The 16,303-nt window shown below is 55.1% G+C and overlaps 7 protein-coding genes across 7 annotated transcripts; 3 read left to right on the top strand and 4 right to left on the bottom strand.

Moving 5' to 3' along the window:
• Nucleotides 1-267: 267 nt before the first annotated feature.
• On the bottom strand, nucleotides 268-3,255 carry PG985_011674 (uncharacterized protein; the record flags this gene model as incomplete). The annotated part of the gene is made up of 6 exons (XM_066831441.1): nucleotides 268-782; nucleotides 839-1,074; nucleotides 1,126-1,312; nucleotides 1,374-1,806; nucleotides 1,862-3,144; nucleotides 3,228-3,255. 6 exons carry the CDS (start codon nucleotides 3,253-3,255, stop codon nucleotides 268-270), a joined length of 2,682 nt encoding a protein of 893 aa, XP_066679491.1.
• Nucleotides 3,256-4,496: 1,241 nt separating this feature from the next.
• On the top strand, nucleotides 4,497-6,013 carry PG985_011673 (uncharacterized protein; the record flags this gene model as incomplete). The annotated part of the gene is made up of 2 exons (XM_066831440.1): nucleotides 4,497-5,497; nucleotides 5,662-6,013. The coding sequence occupies 2 exons, from the start codon at nucleotides 4,497-4,499 to the stop codon at nucleotides 6,011-6,013; spliced, it is 1,353 nt and encodes a 450-aa protein (XP_066679490.1).
• A 321-nt stretch (nucleotides 6,014-6,334) lies between these two features.
• On the bottom strand, nucleotides 6,335-7,291 carry PG985_011672 (uncharacterized protein; the record flags this gene model as incomplete). The annotated part of the gene is made up of 1 exon (XM_066831439.1): nucleotides 6,335-7,291. The coding sequence occupies one exon, from the start codon at nucleotides 7,289-7,291 to the stop codon at nucleotides 6,335-6,337; it is 957 nt and encodes a 318-aa protein (XP_066679489.1).
• A 943-nt stretch (nucleotides 7,292-8,234) lies between these two features.
• PG985_011671 (uncharacterized protein) lies at nucleotides 8,235-10,269 on the top strand (the record flags this gene model as incomplete). The annotated part of the gene is made up of 2 exons (XM_066831438.1): nucleotides 8,235-8,291; nucleotides 8,380-10,269. 2 exons carry the CDS (start codon nucleotides 8,235-8,237, stop codon nucleotides 10,267-10,269), a joined length of 1,947 nt encoding a protein of 648 aa, XP_066679488.1.
• A 457-nt stretch (nucleotides 10,270-10,726) lies between these two features.
• On the bottom strand, nucleotides 10,727-11,548 carry PG985_011670 (uncharacterized protein; the record flags this gene model as incomplete). Its single annotated transcript, XM_066831437.1, has 3 exons — nucleotides 10,727-11,235; nucleotides 11,367-11,434; nucleotides 11,508-11,548. 3 exons carry the CDS (start codon nucleotides 11,546-11,548, stop codon nucleotides 10,727-10,729), a joined length of 618 nt encoding a protein of 205 aa, XP_066679487.1.
• A 1,065-nt stretch (nucleotides 11,549-12,613) lies between these two features.
• Nucleotides 12,614-14,450, top strand: PG985_011669 (threonine dehydratase; the record flags this gene model as incomplete). Its single annotated transcript, XM_066831436.1, has 3 exons — nucleotides 12,614-13,051; nucleotides 13,129-13,522; nucleotides 13,570-14,450. The coding sequence occupies 3 exons, from the start codon at nucleotides 12,614-12,616 to the stop codon at nucleotides 14,448-14,450; spliced, it is 1,713 nt and encodes a 570-aa protein (XP_066679486.1).
• Nucleotides 14,451-15,245: 795 nt separating this feature from the next.
• PG985_011668 (Protein PLANT CADMIUM RESISTANCE 3) lies at nucleotides 15,246-15,870 on the bottom strand (the record flags this gene model as incomplete). Its single annotated transcript, XM_066831435.1, has 2 exons — nucleotides 15,246-15,643; nucleotides 15,717-15,870. The coding sequence occupies 2 exons, from the start codon at nucleotides 15,868-15,870 to the stop codon at nucleotides 15,246-15,248; spliced, it is 552 nt and encodes a 183-aa protein (XP_066679485.1).
• Nucleotides 15,871-16,303: the final 433 nt, after the last annotated feature.

Here is a 16,303-nt window from a genome sequence, read left to right as displayed (position 1 = left end):
TCGTGGCGTTATAGATAATTAGATCGTCTCCGTGCACGATACTTTCCCAAAATCAGTTGGCGAACTTTCCCTACGTCCGATTTCCGAAACTGCAGCAGAAGATGTCTCCAACTCTCGATTTGTCCAAGTAAAATTACCCCCAAACTAGTTTGGATAGAAAGATCGTGGAAAGGTACTGATGGGACTGAAAATAAGGAAAAAATGAGAATGACGGAGAGTTCAAAATCAGTCTGAGAATCCCCTAAGGATGAAACAGCAGTGAGTGCCTCAAAAGCTCAGCCTCCTCTGATCCTCGTTCCTCCAGTAATCGTTGCGATCATACCGGCCCGCGGCCCGCTTCTTCTCGTCCTCCCTCCTGATGCTCTGAACATACGAGTGGAACTTGTTGGTGATGTCCAGCACTCGCTGGAAGTGTGTCTTGTCCACAATGATGCACATCGTCTCCGCGTCAAAGTCGAGGTCTTCCTCGCACTCGGCCTCAGCCAAGGTAATCGCCGTCTGCAGGGCGTTGCGGATGTCCCGGCCGTTCAGCTGTGCCTCGCCCGTCATGGCCTTCTCGAGCACCCACTTCTTGGCCCCCGGCGAGATCTGGATCTTGCCCGCGCGCTCCTTGGCCAGCTTGCGAAAGAAGCCCTCCCAGATCTTGGTCCGGTCCTTGGGCGAAAGGGCATTGTACCCGATCGCAACGTGGACGCGTGAGATGAAGGCATCGTCGATCTGACCTACGCGATTAGTCGTGAGGAATAGAAGTCCTTTAAAGTATTCCATGCGGCGCAGAAACGCTGAGTGGTAACAAGGTCAGCCTCATGGTTCTTCGGCTCAGGTCGATAGTACTTACCGGAGACCAGGCCATTCCTTGCCAAGTCGCGATTCTGCCTTCGCTCCAGGAAGATGTCAGCTTCGTCAACAAGCAGGACTGCGTTCCAGGCCTCGGCAAGCGTGAACCACTTGATCAATTCCAGTTCGACTTTGGTCTCAACAGTGCCTATGTCTGCAATTGTCAAGGCCAGTAATGGGCGATGGAGGTACTCCGCAATGGCTTCGACAGTATACGTCTTTCCAACTCCGGGCGGCCTGTATTCAGGTTAGCATTAGTTCTTCCACTCTAGGCGCCATTTAATTTACCCATGTAGTAGGATGATCTGCCCCGTCCCCTTGCCTTTGATGAAGTCCGCTGCCCATGTTTCTCGCTTGCTGTTCTGTCTTCTTGACAGACCTTTGATGGTTTTCATTTCGTCTTCCTCTAGTACCAGATTCTCGATGCTCTCGTCGGATTGTTCAAGCTCTCGAATACCATCAGGCCCAATCTCTACTGGATTGTACTGTGTCAGTAAGTGGTAATGACGAAGACCGGGGTTGGCTTGTTGACTTACACCATTGCTTGGCTTTCAGTGCAAACGCCCAAATTGGTGGGAACAGTAGAAGGAGTTGGTGGTCAGTCAGACTTTTGGCATACTTTGAATCAGCCCGAGGCCGTATTGGGGTGAACTGCATAAATATGTTGTCGTAGTCTATACTGCCAGTCGTGTCGTTTGCTTGACGAATGACACCACGAGATACCGCAGCACGCCTTTCTCTTCTTTCTTGCTTCTCCATGTCATGAATCTGGCGACTGCTCAATTCTCTGTTGCTTTCCATAAGGTCGACGTTATGACTCATCTTGGCAGCCGTGTTGACTATGATGTCATCATACTCCCTGAATAGGTTGGAATAGTCGCGAACCTCAAAGTCGGATAGACCCGGCGGTGGTCGTGGCATTTCTCGAGGTGCACCCCTCTTGCAATCGATAACAACTGTGCCCGAGTACTATATAATTTTGTTAGTTCCTTTGTGGGGTATGCCTCCCAGGAAGTCGCCTTACGTGCTTTGTACGACCACCAACCTGATCATCAAATGGACTACCAAGTGGACCATGATACTGGGCAAGCAGATGTCCTTTCTGCAAGGACTCGAACACTAACTTGCTGCGTTCAAGAAGCTTCTCGCGCCTCTCCCCTTTGTCAAATGCATCCCAAATTTTGGCTGGGCAAATTTTGAGCTCTGTAAGCGCTTTCACGCTAGCAAAAGCCTCGATTGAGTTCGACAAGTGCCGCCTGCGAACAAAACACCCATCGCTGTTGAGATACCACATGTCTAAGTTCCAGGCCACTACCTCGGGATTTTCCTTGCCACTGTTTCCACCTGGATGACGAGGTGTGACATTGTAGACTACACAATGCTGTACAGTCGTTTCATGTTGGAGGTAGACGTCAATGCCAGGGACGAACACATACCACAGTATATCGAATGAAAGCCGAGGTGTTTGCTGCTCTAGCTCTTTGATGCAAGGGTTAACAAGATTTTGGTACTGGGGCTTCAGAAACTCAACAAGGTGGCGCGAGTGTTCCTTCTCAAGGAGGTAAATGGACCTCTCTTTCTCATCAAGGAAGTTCTGTGGTTCCGGGCTCTGAACAAATGCCTCCAAATCAGGAAACCGATGCAGCAGGAAGGCAGATGGCTCAGGTAACCTCAATGGCAGGCGGATGTGAGCAGAATCCGTTGTCGCCAAGTTCTCCAAGTCAGCATGGCGACTGGCCTCAAAGAAGCTGGGATAGTAACCTGCCAGAGCTTTGAGTCTCCGATACAAAAATGGTGATGTGATAGATATACGACCCGGATAGATATGTTCGAATTGTAGAGACTCGAAATCATCTGTAATGTACTGCGCCGCAGGCACTTCTTGCTTCGTCCAATCAGTAGTACACTTGGGAAACCAGGCATTCGCTTTGCATGATATTTCAAAAACACGGCCAGTCCAAGATAGCTGAGGTCGCTCAACTGTCGGTAGAGTATTGAGAATCCCTGTACTGCCAGTTGAAGCCGGCTTTCCCTTGGTGACAAGGGACATATCCAAAGGCTTGTCACTTTGGTAAATAGCAAAAGGCCGATTTTCGCCCATGCGGTTGGAAAATTCCTTGTTGTGGACCGTCGCGGACCAAACTACAGCTGGCTCGGGGTTTGAGTCCGAGTCTTTGTCATTGTCGCAATGTGCCTTGGTTTTGTAAAGTTTGTGTGTGACAGCAAGGCCAGCCCAGGTTACGTTTTTGCTTGGTGTGTAGTAGCCATGTGCCTTCTCTGAATCAGGCCGCTCTGGCGCATCTTCTCCTGAACACACATAATTTAGGATTGTTTAGCAGGTTTCTGTAGTAAAAACAACCAATGTGGGATTTGGTCCGGCAAAAACGAACCTGACGTCCAGATTGGTGTCGACTCCATAGCAATTTACACTCGCACGCGGCCGACCGGTGATTGAAATCCAATGCCCCGAGTTTCCTGGCCTCACCTATGATTGATTCTCGTAAGTCTTCGGAAGCTGTAGAAATATCAGACTTTTGATTTTGCCCTCCGCAATTGACGAAAACGATGTGGTGTGCTTTTGGCAACTGATGAAGGAAGCCTCTTAATGGCAGTGAGGCTTGATTAATCTTTCGGGTTACGACTGAGGGGATAATCAAATCCCCCAACTTGATGCGACGTAGGGTGGGATTTGACCGTGGCTCGGTGCATATGTACTGCGGTATGACCAATCAAAACAACCCCTTTTCCGAAGCATCCATGGTAATATGCACAATCCATTACATGTGTGGCCGGCAGATGAGCGGCTTCCCCTCATCTCCCTCATTCTCCTGTATGCGTGCCCAAGCCTCCAAGCATCTCGTAGGAATTTTTGCCTAAACCGAAGCTACCAGAATGTAAATTGTTCAATTTTACAAGGAATAACCTCAAGTTGGCTGATAGCCCATCGGCTATTCGGCATCACATGCCGCATACTAAGCCATGACTGTGAGCCACCAACTCATACGGTCTTTCAGCGATGAATTTGAACAGAATTGCCCTGGCGATATACTGGGTCGCGGTCTTTCAACGGCAGTGGCGATCGAAAGACAAAGAGAAAGAGACTTGACAGCACTGAAAGACCAATGGAACGTCTTGCTCAGCGAAGGCCGGCAATTGGCGGTTGAGTAGGTCTAGCTGCGAACTGAAGCAAAACAGACAGCTAATAATGCATAAGTCTCGTTCCAGATGAAGAGGTAGTGTTACTTTCCCAAAGTCAGCTACTATACAAGGCATGGACGAAGTTCTGCAACAGCCTCCCCCAAGATCAGCGATCAGAAACGCTTCAAGACGTTCCGAGTCTGAAGCTCCTGTACCAGCACGTCGACAGGGCTTCATCGACGTGGAAAGAGCACAGAGAGGGCACGAAGTCGGGTCGGCTGAAGAAAGTGTTTACTAAGTTGTGCGATACTGTCCACTCTCACAGCAAGCTCGTGTCGATGGTTCCTACGAATGACAAATATGTCACCCTTCTAACAGGGTCCCTTTCTGCCATTGCCGCTGTGAGACTCTAATCATAATCTCATTCAGGACTGTCATCTGACTCTCGGTATCAGGCATGTACAAACCATGAGAAGCTGGCGACCGGCGTCTCGGATAGTCTGGAGGAGCTCAGTCAGGACATGGCGTACTGGAACGGACTGATCAGTCTTTTCCCGGAGCAAGACATGATGCAGCGCTACATCATGGAGCTATACACGGTCGTGTTTGAATTTTTGACCGAGATTTTCACACAATGGTCAAGATCTTCCTGGAAACGCTTTATCAAGAGCTTTGACGAGCAGGCGTTCCACGAGCTCTTCGTGGAGAAGCGCAAGAGGATAAAGGCCATCGAGAATAGGATGCAACGTCACGCATCCGGCGTCCACATGCAGTCTGACGCAACGTTCCAGATGGACACGAGACGGTGGCAGTCCGGTGTGGAACGGACGCTGACACAGATCATGCAGAAGCTTGGTATTGATGTACAGAGCGTTCTCGAAAGCAAGGTTACGTTGCCACCTCCAGATCAAAAGCTCATCGGGCCCCTCGCTACCCCTGGAGATGCCGCCCTTGGGCCGTTGCCTGATGTCTCTCTTGCAGATGAGACTCCTAGTGCGAAGGACATGACATACAACAATGACGCACCAGACACAAGCTCCTTTCCCAGTGTGGGGGATATTTTAAAACTTCTCGAGCCTGTTGCGATACAGCACAACAATACGATCCAGGATCTCGTCGGTCTTACTACGGCGGCGTTGAAAACTACCGTGGACACCCAGATCAAGCGGCGCCTGAAGACATGGACATCGAGCCGGACATCTAACAGAATTTGGATACAAGGGCCGCACAACGTCTCCCATCCGAGCCAGAACACGCTGACTGCCGCCTGTCTTGTGGGTTTAGCGAACAATGCCAAGATCCCGTGCATATCCTTCTTTGGTTCCTTGCAGAGCAGGGGTTCTCACGGAGCATACCCCTCGCCACCTGATCTTCTATTGGACATGGTGAAGAGCCTGATTATACAGCTCTTACTCCTCCAGGACCCCGGTGACTATCTTGACGCCCAACTGGAAGATTTTGGAAAGCTGTTGGTGAACCCAGTAGACCTGAGTGAAGCTTTAGGACTGCTCCACGAGCTAAGGTGAGCAGCATTCAAAAGCTATCACCCCCTTTTCTAGTGCTTGTTCTATTTCATTCCGTTGGCTTGGAAAGGATGACACGGATTGCTTCGGGGCTCTTCCACTCATACCTGCAGCACATCACTCTATCTTCCATGAGAGTATCACTAACGCTGAAAGTCGATAGGGGCTTAGTGCCGCAGCATCTACTATGTGTGATCGAATCAGTCCAAGAACTCGAGGACCGGGGTGATGGCAGCCACACTGCAAACTTGCGAAAGGTCCTTCGAGAAATTATCAACCTTGGGCAATCACATCGGCGGGAGCCACAGCCAGTCGAAGGAGAAGGGGCAGGCACAGAAGAGGTGCCCGAAAAAAGTGTCAAGGTTTGCTTCACATCCGACGGCCACGCGGACGTGCTGGCTGTGGCGGCTCAAGGCGGGTTTCTGGACAAGGTCGCCTGGGACGCCGATGATGAGGCCGGCGAAGGAGAGCAACTAGGCTCTTTGTGGGATGATGAGACCGGGAGCGATGGGTGAGGAAAGAGCATGTGTCTCATGTCAGTTTGATGAGCTGAGTGTGGTTCCTGCTTGGAATATAATGGATGAATCTGGTTCCGGGGGTGGTGACACCACGATCTTTTTACATGATACTGTTTCACTGGGTGCGTAATTTGGGTTACACTACTATGGGAGAGGATTAGGTGTCGAGGGTAATCTAACATACTTTCCTTTTATTTCATTATCTTGCGCTCTGGATCTTTTCGACTCTCTACATCAGGGAATTGGTATCCTCAGACGGTACGACTACATCGTGTTGGCTGACGTTTACGGGCATGAAGCTGCAGTTCGTTTACTCCCTTACCTTCTTGCATGGCCAGCTCCTGCCTCAATGTCGAGCCTCCTGGTGACGCCCTGCCGTATGAAGGCCCAGACGACATCGACACCGGCCCGTTCGAGAGCTCGAACCGTCCGGGTGGTGTGCCAGACGGTCTGGAAAATCATAAGCTCAATCTCGGAATTGCTAGGTTCGAGTCGAACGTCGACTCTCCGGACGACCGGCTCGGCGCTGCCATCATTCTCATCGGGGTCGTATTGGATGTCGACGCGGGCCTCCTCGATCACGTCGCGCTGCGGACCCTCGACCGCGACGACGTCCTGCCACCGGCGCAGAAAGCCCACGGTCAAGCGCCGCAAGCCGGGCAGCGCATCGAGCGGCTGTGGGCGATCGGACCCTGGAGGGCGCGGCAGCAGGGACAGGTCTTCAAAAGTGCGACTCTCCAGTACTAAATCGGTCAGCCAGGCATAGCGGTCAGGGGGGTTAATTTGCCCGGTTGCGGCCATGGGCGCGAGCATTGATAGTGACTCCTGGTCAACATAAAAGGCGGTCGTCTCCGGGTTGAGCAGGCGGCCGTTGTTCAGGGGCTGCCCCTCGAGAGGCCGGTTCGTCAGGCCGCGATCCGGGTGCGCCACATTGGCGCCGGGGAACGTGACGAGACGTGTTGGTAGCCGGGTCCAGCCGATCCGCAATGCCTCGGACAGGGCCTCGCGGATCGCGATGAACAGGGCCCAGGACCGAGGCCTCAGGTTCGCCAGGTTGGCGCTCTGGAGGTGTAAGTCGGGCCGGCTATACCTATAGACCAAGGAGCGGACCATCGGCGTTGCGTTGTCGAGGTCTAGGGCCCGTTGGTAGATCATGGTCCTCATCTCGGGGGGAAGGTCGTAAAGATCGCCTAGGGTAGCAGGAGAAGGCGTCCATGGTGTGTCTGTGCCTTCAGGGGCAGATCCTGGCTGGTTGGGGGTTCCTTGTTCCGCCATTGTGTGTGAGTAGAATAATGCTATTGTGGTTTCTTTGTGAGTTGTGGATATGGGTTCCTGGAAAAGGGCTCAAGGTGGCATTCTACGAGCCCTTTTATATACGGATACAATAAAACACCGAGAGAGAAAACAAAGCGTCAGTTTAAAGAAGTCACATTTGATGGGAAACAACCGGGCTGTTCAGATTCTCAGTAGGAGTTATGCCCAATCATACAATACTAAGATGGCTGTGATTCGGGATATGGTATTGACAACTTCTACACCCCCTTAAAAATCTTGGTTATCGTCGCTGTATCGCGACTCACATACACAAGGAACCGAAGCTGAAAGATATCTGCGCACTATAAGGATACAGCAGACTGGCACACGTCCATTGGGTTGATGTAAGTTGGCAGTAAATTTAAAGCAACCAGATGAGGACTGGGGATGATAATCCAGTCGGCTGCTGGTCATGGAGAGCAATGTTGGCTTGGCCAGGCTTGGCTGCTTACCTTTAGGTAATATAGGTTACGTTATGACAGAAACACCATCACGAGGAATCAAGAAATACCAAGACGTGACAGTTTATGGACTGATATTGCTGACTCGGGAGGGTGCGGGGACCAACCACTGCGGGCTGTAGGAGGTGCCTTAGCGAGCGTTTAGGTAAGTGCAGTGCATGCCAATGCCAACGCTGTGGGGACCTTGGCCCGGACACCCCACCAAAAGCTCGCCAAGCTGCCGGGACCTACGTACGTCACGACGACCCTCTCTAGCTAGGCACGTACTTACATATATCTTTCTGGTCTTATCCGGCATTCCATTCCTGCCTTACGAATTCCAAGCTTGCTTGACGAAACACTATTGTCGACAATACACCAACGCTGGGAATGACTTCAGCCCACGACGATTTCATTAGTCCTTGAGTGGCTTCAAACCCGAAGCCCACCATCCGCAATGCACCATGGGGCAAGCCCATTCGGAAGAAGTGCGCTCCAAGGAGGATATTACGGCTGAGCTGGTAAGCGACCGCAACCAACAATGGTGGCCTACATTGACGAGGAAAACATCTGCTGACATCGCCTGTGTCATTTTGGCATCCTGTTTAGGCTGAGAAATTCGCACGCAAATGCTTCGAACCGCTCGAACTGTACTGCTTCAAAGACAACTTCAGGTCGCTCGCCGACCACCAACAGAACATCCGCTACATCAAGGAAGATGTCGTCGCCAAGTTCCTCGAGCTGCCCGACGTTCTCAATGTCTCACCCGTCGTCTTCCAGATGCTTTCGTACATCGGCGCCTTCCCGTTTCTCGAAGATGCCCCCGCCGTCCTGGGCTTCGAGCAGATGATTGTCTGCGTCGCCATCCTCACCGACAGATACACCAAGATCCTGGCCAAGGGAGCGGCAACGCGTAGGAAGCTGTTGTTCAAGAGCATGGCCGTCTACGATCGGAAGGTGTCCGAGATTGAGAAGCGGCCGGCTTCGCCTACAGTAGAAGGAGGAGATGAATCCAAGGAGAGCGGTGGCGGCGGCTCCTCCGGCACCGCGGCGGGGCGAAGCCATGCCCCCGGTTTCGCCGTGGATGAGGCAGGCGACGACGAGGATGATATGGGCGCGGAAGACGCGGACGATGACGAGCTGGTGCTGGCCGCGCTCAACTCGCTGGACCTCAACGACGCCTTCAAGACGGGCGACCTGCACGCGGCCTCGACCCACGGCGCCATGATCCCGGCCGACAACTTCCGGCGGCTGATCATGCTGCTGCTGCTCATTGCGCCGCTGGGCCCTCAGGAGACGCTGTCCACCTACGCGGATCGCGTCGTGGGCGACGAGTTGGACGGGCTGCGCGACACGGCTAACAACATCCTCTCGTCGCTGATCAACGTCGAGCGGACCCCGGGCATCACATTTGCCCAGTTCCGGCGCATCATCCCGGCCAACCTGCCGTTCCTGTTCCAGGGCTTCAACTCCCTGTTCGAGCACTTCCTCTTCTCGCGCAACCTCGACTTCACCAAGAAGCGAAAGGAGAGTATCGGCTCATCAGGGTCGTCGATCGGCTCGCCGCCATCTCCGCCGGCGATAAGGCGTGTCCGAACCTCGTCATCCTCTCTGCCGCCCCTCCTGCCGGACAAGGGCGCCCACATCCTCAACCCCAACATTTTATCGCAGCTCTCCTTCTTCATCCCCGGCGAGACGCTCTTCCGCCGCATGCGGTTGCTGTACTCGGGCGCCGACGCCGGTTTCTCCATGGGGAGCTTCGAGACCAAGGTCTTCAACTGGCGCGCCCCGACCCTGCTGCTCGTGTCCGGCACCCGGCTCGCCCAGCCCGCCGATGCCCATCATCACGCCCAAGGCGCCGAGGGCATCTTTATGGACTCGCTGCCGCCCCGCCGGTTCCCGGATGGCAGTCCCGCGGGCCGGAGCGAGGACCGCGTCATGTTTGGCCTGCTGGTCAAGCAGCCCTGGCGCGCGGCGCACAAGGAGTGCTTTGGGGACTCGGAAACCCTGCTGTTCCAGCTGAGCCCCGTGCACGACGTGTTCCGCGCCTCGTCAGTCAACCAGGACTACGTCTCGTTCGCCAAAGCGCCCGCCGCCGCCTTCCCGGGCATCACGGTGGGCTGCCCCTCCCCCAAGGCGGCGACGCAGTCGCGGCACCCGACGCTGCGGGCGCTGGGCCCCGTGTCGCTGGTGATCGACTCGAGCTTCGAGTACGGCGTCTTCACGCACGACTACACGTCGCGGGGCGGCGCGTTCGCGACCAGCAGCGCCCGGCGCTACGACTTCCAGGACCGGTTCCAGATCGACGACATCGAGGTCTGGGGCTGCGGCGGCGACGACGAGGCCCGGGGGCAGCGCGAGCGCTGGGAGTGGGAGCACCGCGAGGCCGAGGCGCGGCGCCGCATCAATCTCGGGACCGGCGACCGCGAGGCGGATCGGCAGTTGCTGGAGATGGCGGGGTTGGTTGGGAGTAACCGTTCCGGGGGGTCCATGGGCTGAGCTGAGCTGAGTTGGTTTGGTTCCTGTGGTCGTTTGGCAGGCTGCCTGTCTTTCGTTTCATGTGGTCCAGGCTATTTGGAATCCATGGCGTTAGGGGGGTTCATGCACATGCAACATTGATTTTGTGGGAATACCACGTATAGTCCTCTCACTTCCAAAGTAGAGTGATCAAACGAGTCGTGTATTCATACATATTGATACATAGTATGCATGTTGTTGTTGTTCCAATGACATGCTGAAGGCATCAGCATTAATGACTGATTCCAAATTCCCTCCCTGGCCTTTTGTATTCGTACATATATACAGAGCGGATATACAGTGTTCAGGAAATGCAAACTGGGTGCAGTTATAATCACCCTCGTCCTTTTCCTCCCCTTGTGAATGATCGTTGACATTATGTCTGTTGTTGTTTTTTGGTATCTTTGAACCCACCGTGCTCGTGGCTTCTTCTCTCCGTTTATTTCTTCTCATTTGAGGATGTCGAAGCCTCGTCATTCTTCTTCCCCGAGCCGAACCAGCTGCCGCCGGATTGTGACAGAGCCCCCAAGACGGTGGAACCCTCTTTCTTGCCCTCCAGGGGCACCTGTCCGTCGGCGTCTGGTGTCGCCTCCCCGGCGGGCGTGGCCGCCGCCGTGGGATTCTTGGCGGCGTCCTTGACCTGCTGCTGGCGGCGCTCGCGGCGGCGGTTGATGTGGTCCTGCAGCTCCTGCTCCTCGCGGTCGCGGACCTCGAGCTCACGCAGCCACTTGGCGTTGCGCTCCTCGGCGCGCTGCTGGGCCTCGAGCTTGATGAGCTCCTGCCGCTTCTCCCGGTCCTTGCCGTAGTAGGCCCCGCCCGCCACGATGGCGCACACGGTGAAGGCCTGCGCGCCGATGCGGGCGCGGAACATGCGCTGGACTTGGGCGTGGTCGCCGCGGCGCATGCCCTTCCAGGCGTTGTAGAGGGCGGCGCAGGTGAGGAGGGTTCCTGTTGGTTGGGAAAGGGAGGGGTCAATTGATTAGCCGGTTGCTGCTTTTTGGTGTCTTGGTTTGGGGTTAAGAGAGGAGGCCTTGTCGTCGGGAAGGTGACAATGTGGCAAAACAAGAGGCAAAACGTACCGAGCGGGACCAAGGGCTCTTCCTTCAGCTTGCGCCAGACCTTCTGCGAGCCGGTCTCCTGGTAATCCCTGTGTTGGAAGACATCACGAGTGAGCTTCTTTTCCTTGCTGGTTGAGCGGACGGGTGGAGAAATCGACCTACCTATCGTCGTCGAAGGACGAGGGCATCGGTTTGTCGGCCATGATTGCGTCGGTCTGCTGACTTCCCGACGGGAACTATCGTCTCGGCTGTCGAGGAGTTAGTTATATTTGTTGAAAATAGCCGGTCGTTATCTCGTCGTTCCCCCGGTATTGGCCGGGTCGTTCGTCTTCAATTGGGGAAAAAGTGCACGATGCCAGCTGCCTGCCGGAAAATCAAATGATGATGACATGGATTTGCGATTGGACCCCTGCCGAATTATGTAAGGTGTACCCATGCCCGTTGTAGCTGTAGGCGCCACGAGGGGAAGCTTCCTCCCCCCACTAAGCCGAATTGGAGCTCTACTGTAACTAACAGCTGCAACATCATGCCACTCCCTGCGCGCCGATAACCTCTGAACATATGATTTCTTGATAAGGTATGGCTATAGTGGTGACTGGACACAGCAACTGGACCATAAATAGAGCACAATTGACTAGATTCGATGTTTATTTAAAAAATTCCCTCCGGCCCTTTGCTCAAATTCGAATACAGCTCTATCTATGTTCCTTCTTTCTTGCTGCATACCAGACACTGACGCAAAGACGTACAAGAGAGCCCCGCGTATGTGTATAGATCTTCTCAGGTATAGGGCTCAACCACAGACCTGTATACAAGACGTAAGTTGATGTCGAGGAGCCGATATAAGCTACAGGATTTAACTCGACATTACGATAGAACAATGGCTTCAATGGCAAGAGTTGTTGCTGCTAGTCGTTGCGCACCCAGGGGTCCAATGATGCCAATGTGCCTATCTTTAGGTAATTGTCCGATTGCCCCTCCATGACTCTGACTCCTGCAAGCTTGCCTTGCGCTGCACTGCCCCACATCTGGGAAATTTCCCAAAAACTCGCGCCGAACTCGGGCAGGGCAGAGCTGTCGCAAGCATACATCATTCGTTAAGTCAATTAAGCGGTCGAGAATTGCATACTCAATTAGATATTACTTACTTATTCATCGAGTCCCATACAGCTTCTTCGTTGCGAATACCGTCGGTGACCACCTACCCAGCAAAACCTCCCACGCACTCTCTCGGCTTCTTCCGGTGTCGTCAACGGCATCAACACACAATGGCGTCAACGGCAGCACCAACTGACGGTGCCGTCCTGACCAACGGCACAACAACCACCGACCAGATGCCGCAAACCAATGGCACCGCCAACAATGTCAACGGCCACGGGCGCCAGACGCCCTCCATATCCGGCCTCGCCCTGACCGAGTACAGCGTCAACCCCAATTCGCCGCCGCGCGCAACCAGCTCTGCGCCCCTGGTCCCTGAGGACTACCTCCTGCCGAACGGCCACCCGGACTATGTCCGCCTCATCAACACAAGCCGCGTCTACGACGTATGCGAGCGGACCCCCTTAACACCCGCCATCTCGTTATCTAGAAGACTGGAATGCAATGTACTACTCAAGCGCGAGGACATGCAGCCCGTCTTCAGCTTCAAGCTGCGCGGCGCCTACAACAAGATGGCCCATCTGTCGCCCGAGCAAAGCTGGAAAGGAGTAAGACACCGTCCGGAGCCATTGGCGGTCTGATTATGAAAGACACAATACTGACTCGGGGTTGTTTCGGTCGACAGGTCGTGGCATGCAGTGCCGGAAACCACGCCCAAGGTGTCGCATACTCTGCCCGCAAACTCAAGATCCCTGCCACCATCGTGATGCCCGAGGGCACGCCCAACATCAAGCACGCCAACGTCTCGAGGCTGGGCGGCACCGTCGTCTTGCACGGCCCGGATTTCGACACCGCCAAGGCCGAGTGCCAGAGATTGGAACGAACCCACGGCCTCATCAACATCCCGCCGTTTGACGACCCCTACGTCATTGCGGGCCAGGGCACCATCGGCTCCGAGTTGCTCGGGCAAACCAACCTGAACAAGACCGAGGCCATATTCTGCTGCGTCGGCGGCGGTGGTCTGATCGCTGGCATCGGCGTCTACATCCGGCGCATGTACCCCCATGTCAAGATCATTGGTGTCGAGCAGGATGACGCCAACGCCATGGCGCAGTCCCTGGCCAAGGGGAGCGCGTGGTCCTCAAGGACGTGGGCTTCTTCGCTGACGGCGCCGCCGTCAAGACGGTGGGCGAGGAGACGTTCCGCGTCTGCCAGGAGGTCGTGGACGAGATCGTGCAGGTCAGCAAGGACGAGACGTGCGCCGCCATCAAGGACGTCTTCGAGGACACGCGCTCCATCGTGGAGCCGGCCGGCGCCCTGGCCGTGGCCGGGCTCAAGAAGTGGGTTGGCCAGAACCCCTCGAGCAACGTCAACCGTTCCCTGGTCGCCATCCTCAGCGGCGCCAACATGAACTTCGACCGCCTGCGCTTCGTCGGCGAGCGCGCCACCCTGGGCGAGGGCAAGGAGGCTCTGCTCTCGGTGCGCATCCCCGAGCGCCCGGGCGCCTTCGCCGAGCTCATCGACTGCATCATGCCGCACAACGTGACCGAGTTCTCGTACCGGTACTCGCACGACGACGTCGCCAACGTGCTGGTGGGCATCTCGCTGCTGGCGCCCGTCAGCGAGCGCGCGACGGAGCTGCAACGGCTGACGGAGCGCATCAACACGTCCAACATGGCGGTGACGGACCTCTCGGGCAACGAGCTGGCCAAGTCGCACATCCGCTACCTGGTGGGCGGCCGCTCCACCGTCGCCGACGAGCGCGTCTACATGTTCACCTTCCCCGAGCGGCCGGGCGCCCTCCAGAAGTTCCTCATGACGCTGCGCACCGACTACAACATCAGCCTGTTCCAGTACCGCAACAGCGGCGGCGACGTCGGCGAGATCGTCGCGGGCATCCAGTGCCCCGAGGTCCACGAGCTCGAGAAGTTCCTCAAGCAGATCGGTTACCCCTACAAGGACTGCACCGACGACCCCGTCTTCAAGACGTTCCTCCGCGCCGACTAGAAATCCAAAGAACAACAAGCATGTAACCCAAAAACATTTAGGCTAGAGAAAAGTAGAGGAACCTTTCTTAGATAACGTAACGCGCACAGACATACATAGAAGCCACACGGGGCTGGCTCATGGGGGAGTTTCTTTCGGGCGTTTCGGGAGGTCGGGCGCGCGAACGTAGGTTTCTTAATTCTCATTTGATACCTCTTTTCGCGTTAATAAACCAAACGGCCACGCAATTTACACACGCTTTCCCAATCGAACTTTCGAGAACTGCGCGTTCACTGTGTTTCGACGTACGAGTAGCTGGGATTGACTCCCAGACGCCCCCGCCTCTGGCCACTGTCAGATAATGCTCTGGTGTTGTGTGATCTCATCGATCTGGTCCTCCACGAAAGGGGTATTGAAAAGTCCGCGATTCTTGGTCATCCAGAGGCGAGCGGAAGTTGTCGTCGTCTGATCGGTGATTCTCGAGTGACACCGGGCCAAGTGTGAGGACGTATACGACCAACAAGTTGCGTTTGGTCTCTGGTCTCACTTTTGTTCCATCTTCACGTGCTCAAGTGGAAAATGCGATCTTGAGTGTGTATTAGGGTGCGCGACCCTTCCTGAACTTCATTTATGCTATAGTGGTATCGAAGGAGAAAGAGAGAGAAACAACCAAGCCCCCACCCCATCCCCCATTATCGTGCCCGGCCTCGTTATTCAGGCAGACCTCATCTCGTCTTTTGCTCAATGCTTCATTCCGTTTAAGAAGTTCTCCCGCAGCCGCGTCGCCCGAGTCGGCGCGCTAGAAGGTCCACCCTGCTACCGGTAGCCCTGCTGCGGCTGGTACTGGCCCACGCCCCCCGCGCCCTCCTTACCGGAGCCGTCGCCGTGGTGCGCGGCCGCGGGCGGCGACGGCATGCCCATGGGGGGCTGCGCCTGGTACTGGTTTTGGACGGGGGCGACGGGCAGGCGCGACTTGACTTCGTTGTCCTGCTGGATGACGGCGCAGCAGGGGCACCAGTACGAGGTGCAGCAGTCGCCGACGCCCGAGCCGGGGATCTGGAACCGCTCGCGGATCTCGGACCGTTTCATCATGGCGTAGATCCATCCGCAGCCGGTGAACCACGTAAGCGCGCCGTGGATCAGGCAGTCGCTGTTGAGCAGGTCCGAGGTCTGCATCGTGGGGTCGCGCATGCGGTCCGCCGTCTTGCCGACCACTGGTTTTGGCAGGTTAGTATTGTTCTTAATCTTGGTGGTGGAGGCACACTGTAGGGTAGGCAGGTCACTTACAGAGACAGGGGAGGAATGAACCCAAGAGGCAACTTTCGCAAGGGGAGCAGTTGCACAAGCTATTCTGCCACTCGCCGCCTTGGATTTGCTGCGATGGCATGGGTTGATGCTCCATCTGCATGGGCGTCTGATTCTGGTACTGCTGGTGCTCCATCTTGGCGTTGTTGCTGTTGTGTGGATGGGTGTGGGTGTTGTTGTAAGATGTCGAGCAGAGTATACGAAGCTTGGATGCGTTGCGGAACCACAGCAACCAATGAAAGAAAGCAATACAGTAATGAAGAATATCTGCTGTCTGCTGCTGGGTGAGAGAGAGGAAATATGGATGATGGTTTGGTGAGATGCGAGACGGGCAAATCCACGCGACAACAGCAGAACAAAGGAAGGGAAACGTGCCTGTTGTGTTGGGGGCGCAGGTTGCATTTATTGCTATTGTGTAATTGTTACCATTGGGGGGGCGTGTTGGGCTGACTTCCTGCCGCCATGGGGTCCATGGGCCCGTGGGGCTGAAAAGAGCAAGAGGCACAGCTGAAAGGGAAAAGTAAGTGCGCTTTCCGTTTAGGCAAACATTGAACAATGGCCCTTCCCTC

Source organism: Apiospora marii, assembly GCF_038362585.1.
Source record: "Apiospora marii strain CBS 49790 chromosome Unknown utg000009l_segment0_segment0, whole genome shotgun sequence".
Classification (NCBI taxonomy): Eukaryota; Fungi; Ascomycota; class Sordariomycetes; order Amphisphaeriales; family Apiosporaceae; genus Apiospora; species Apiospora marii.
The sequence above is the reverse complement of the archived record's forward strand: the minus strand, read 5'-3'. Positions and strand labels throughout refer to the sequence as shown.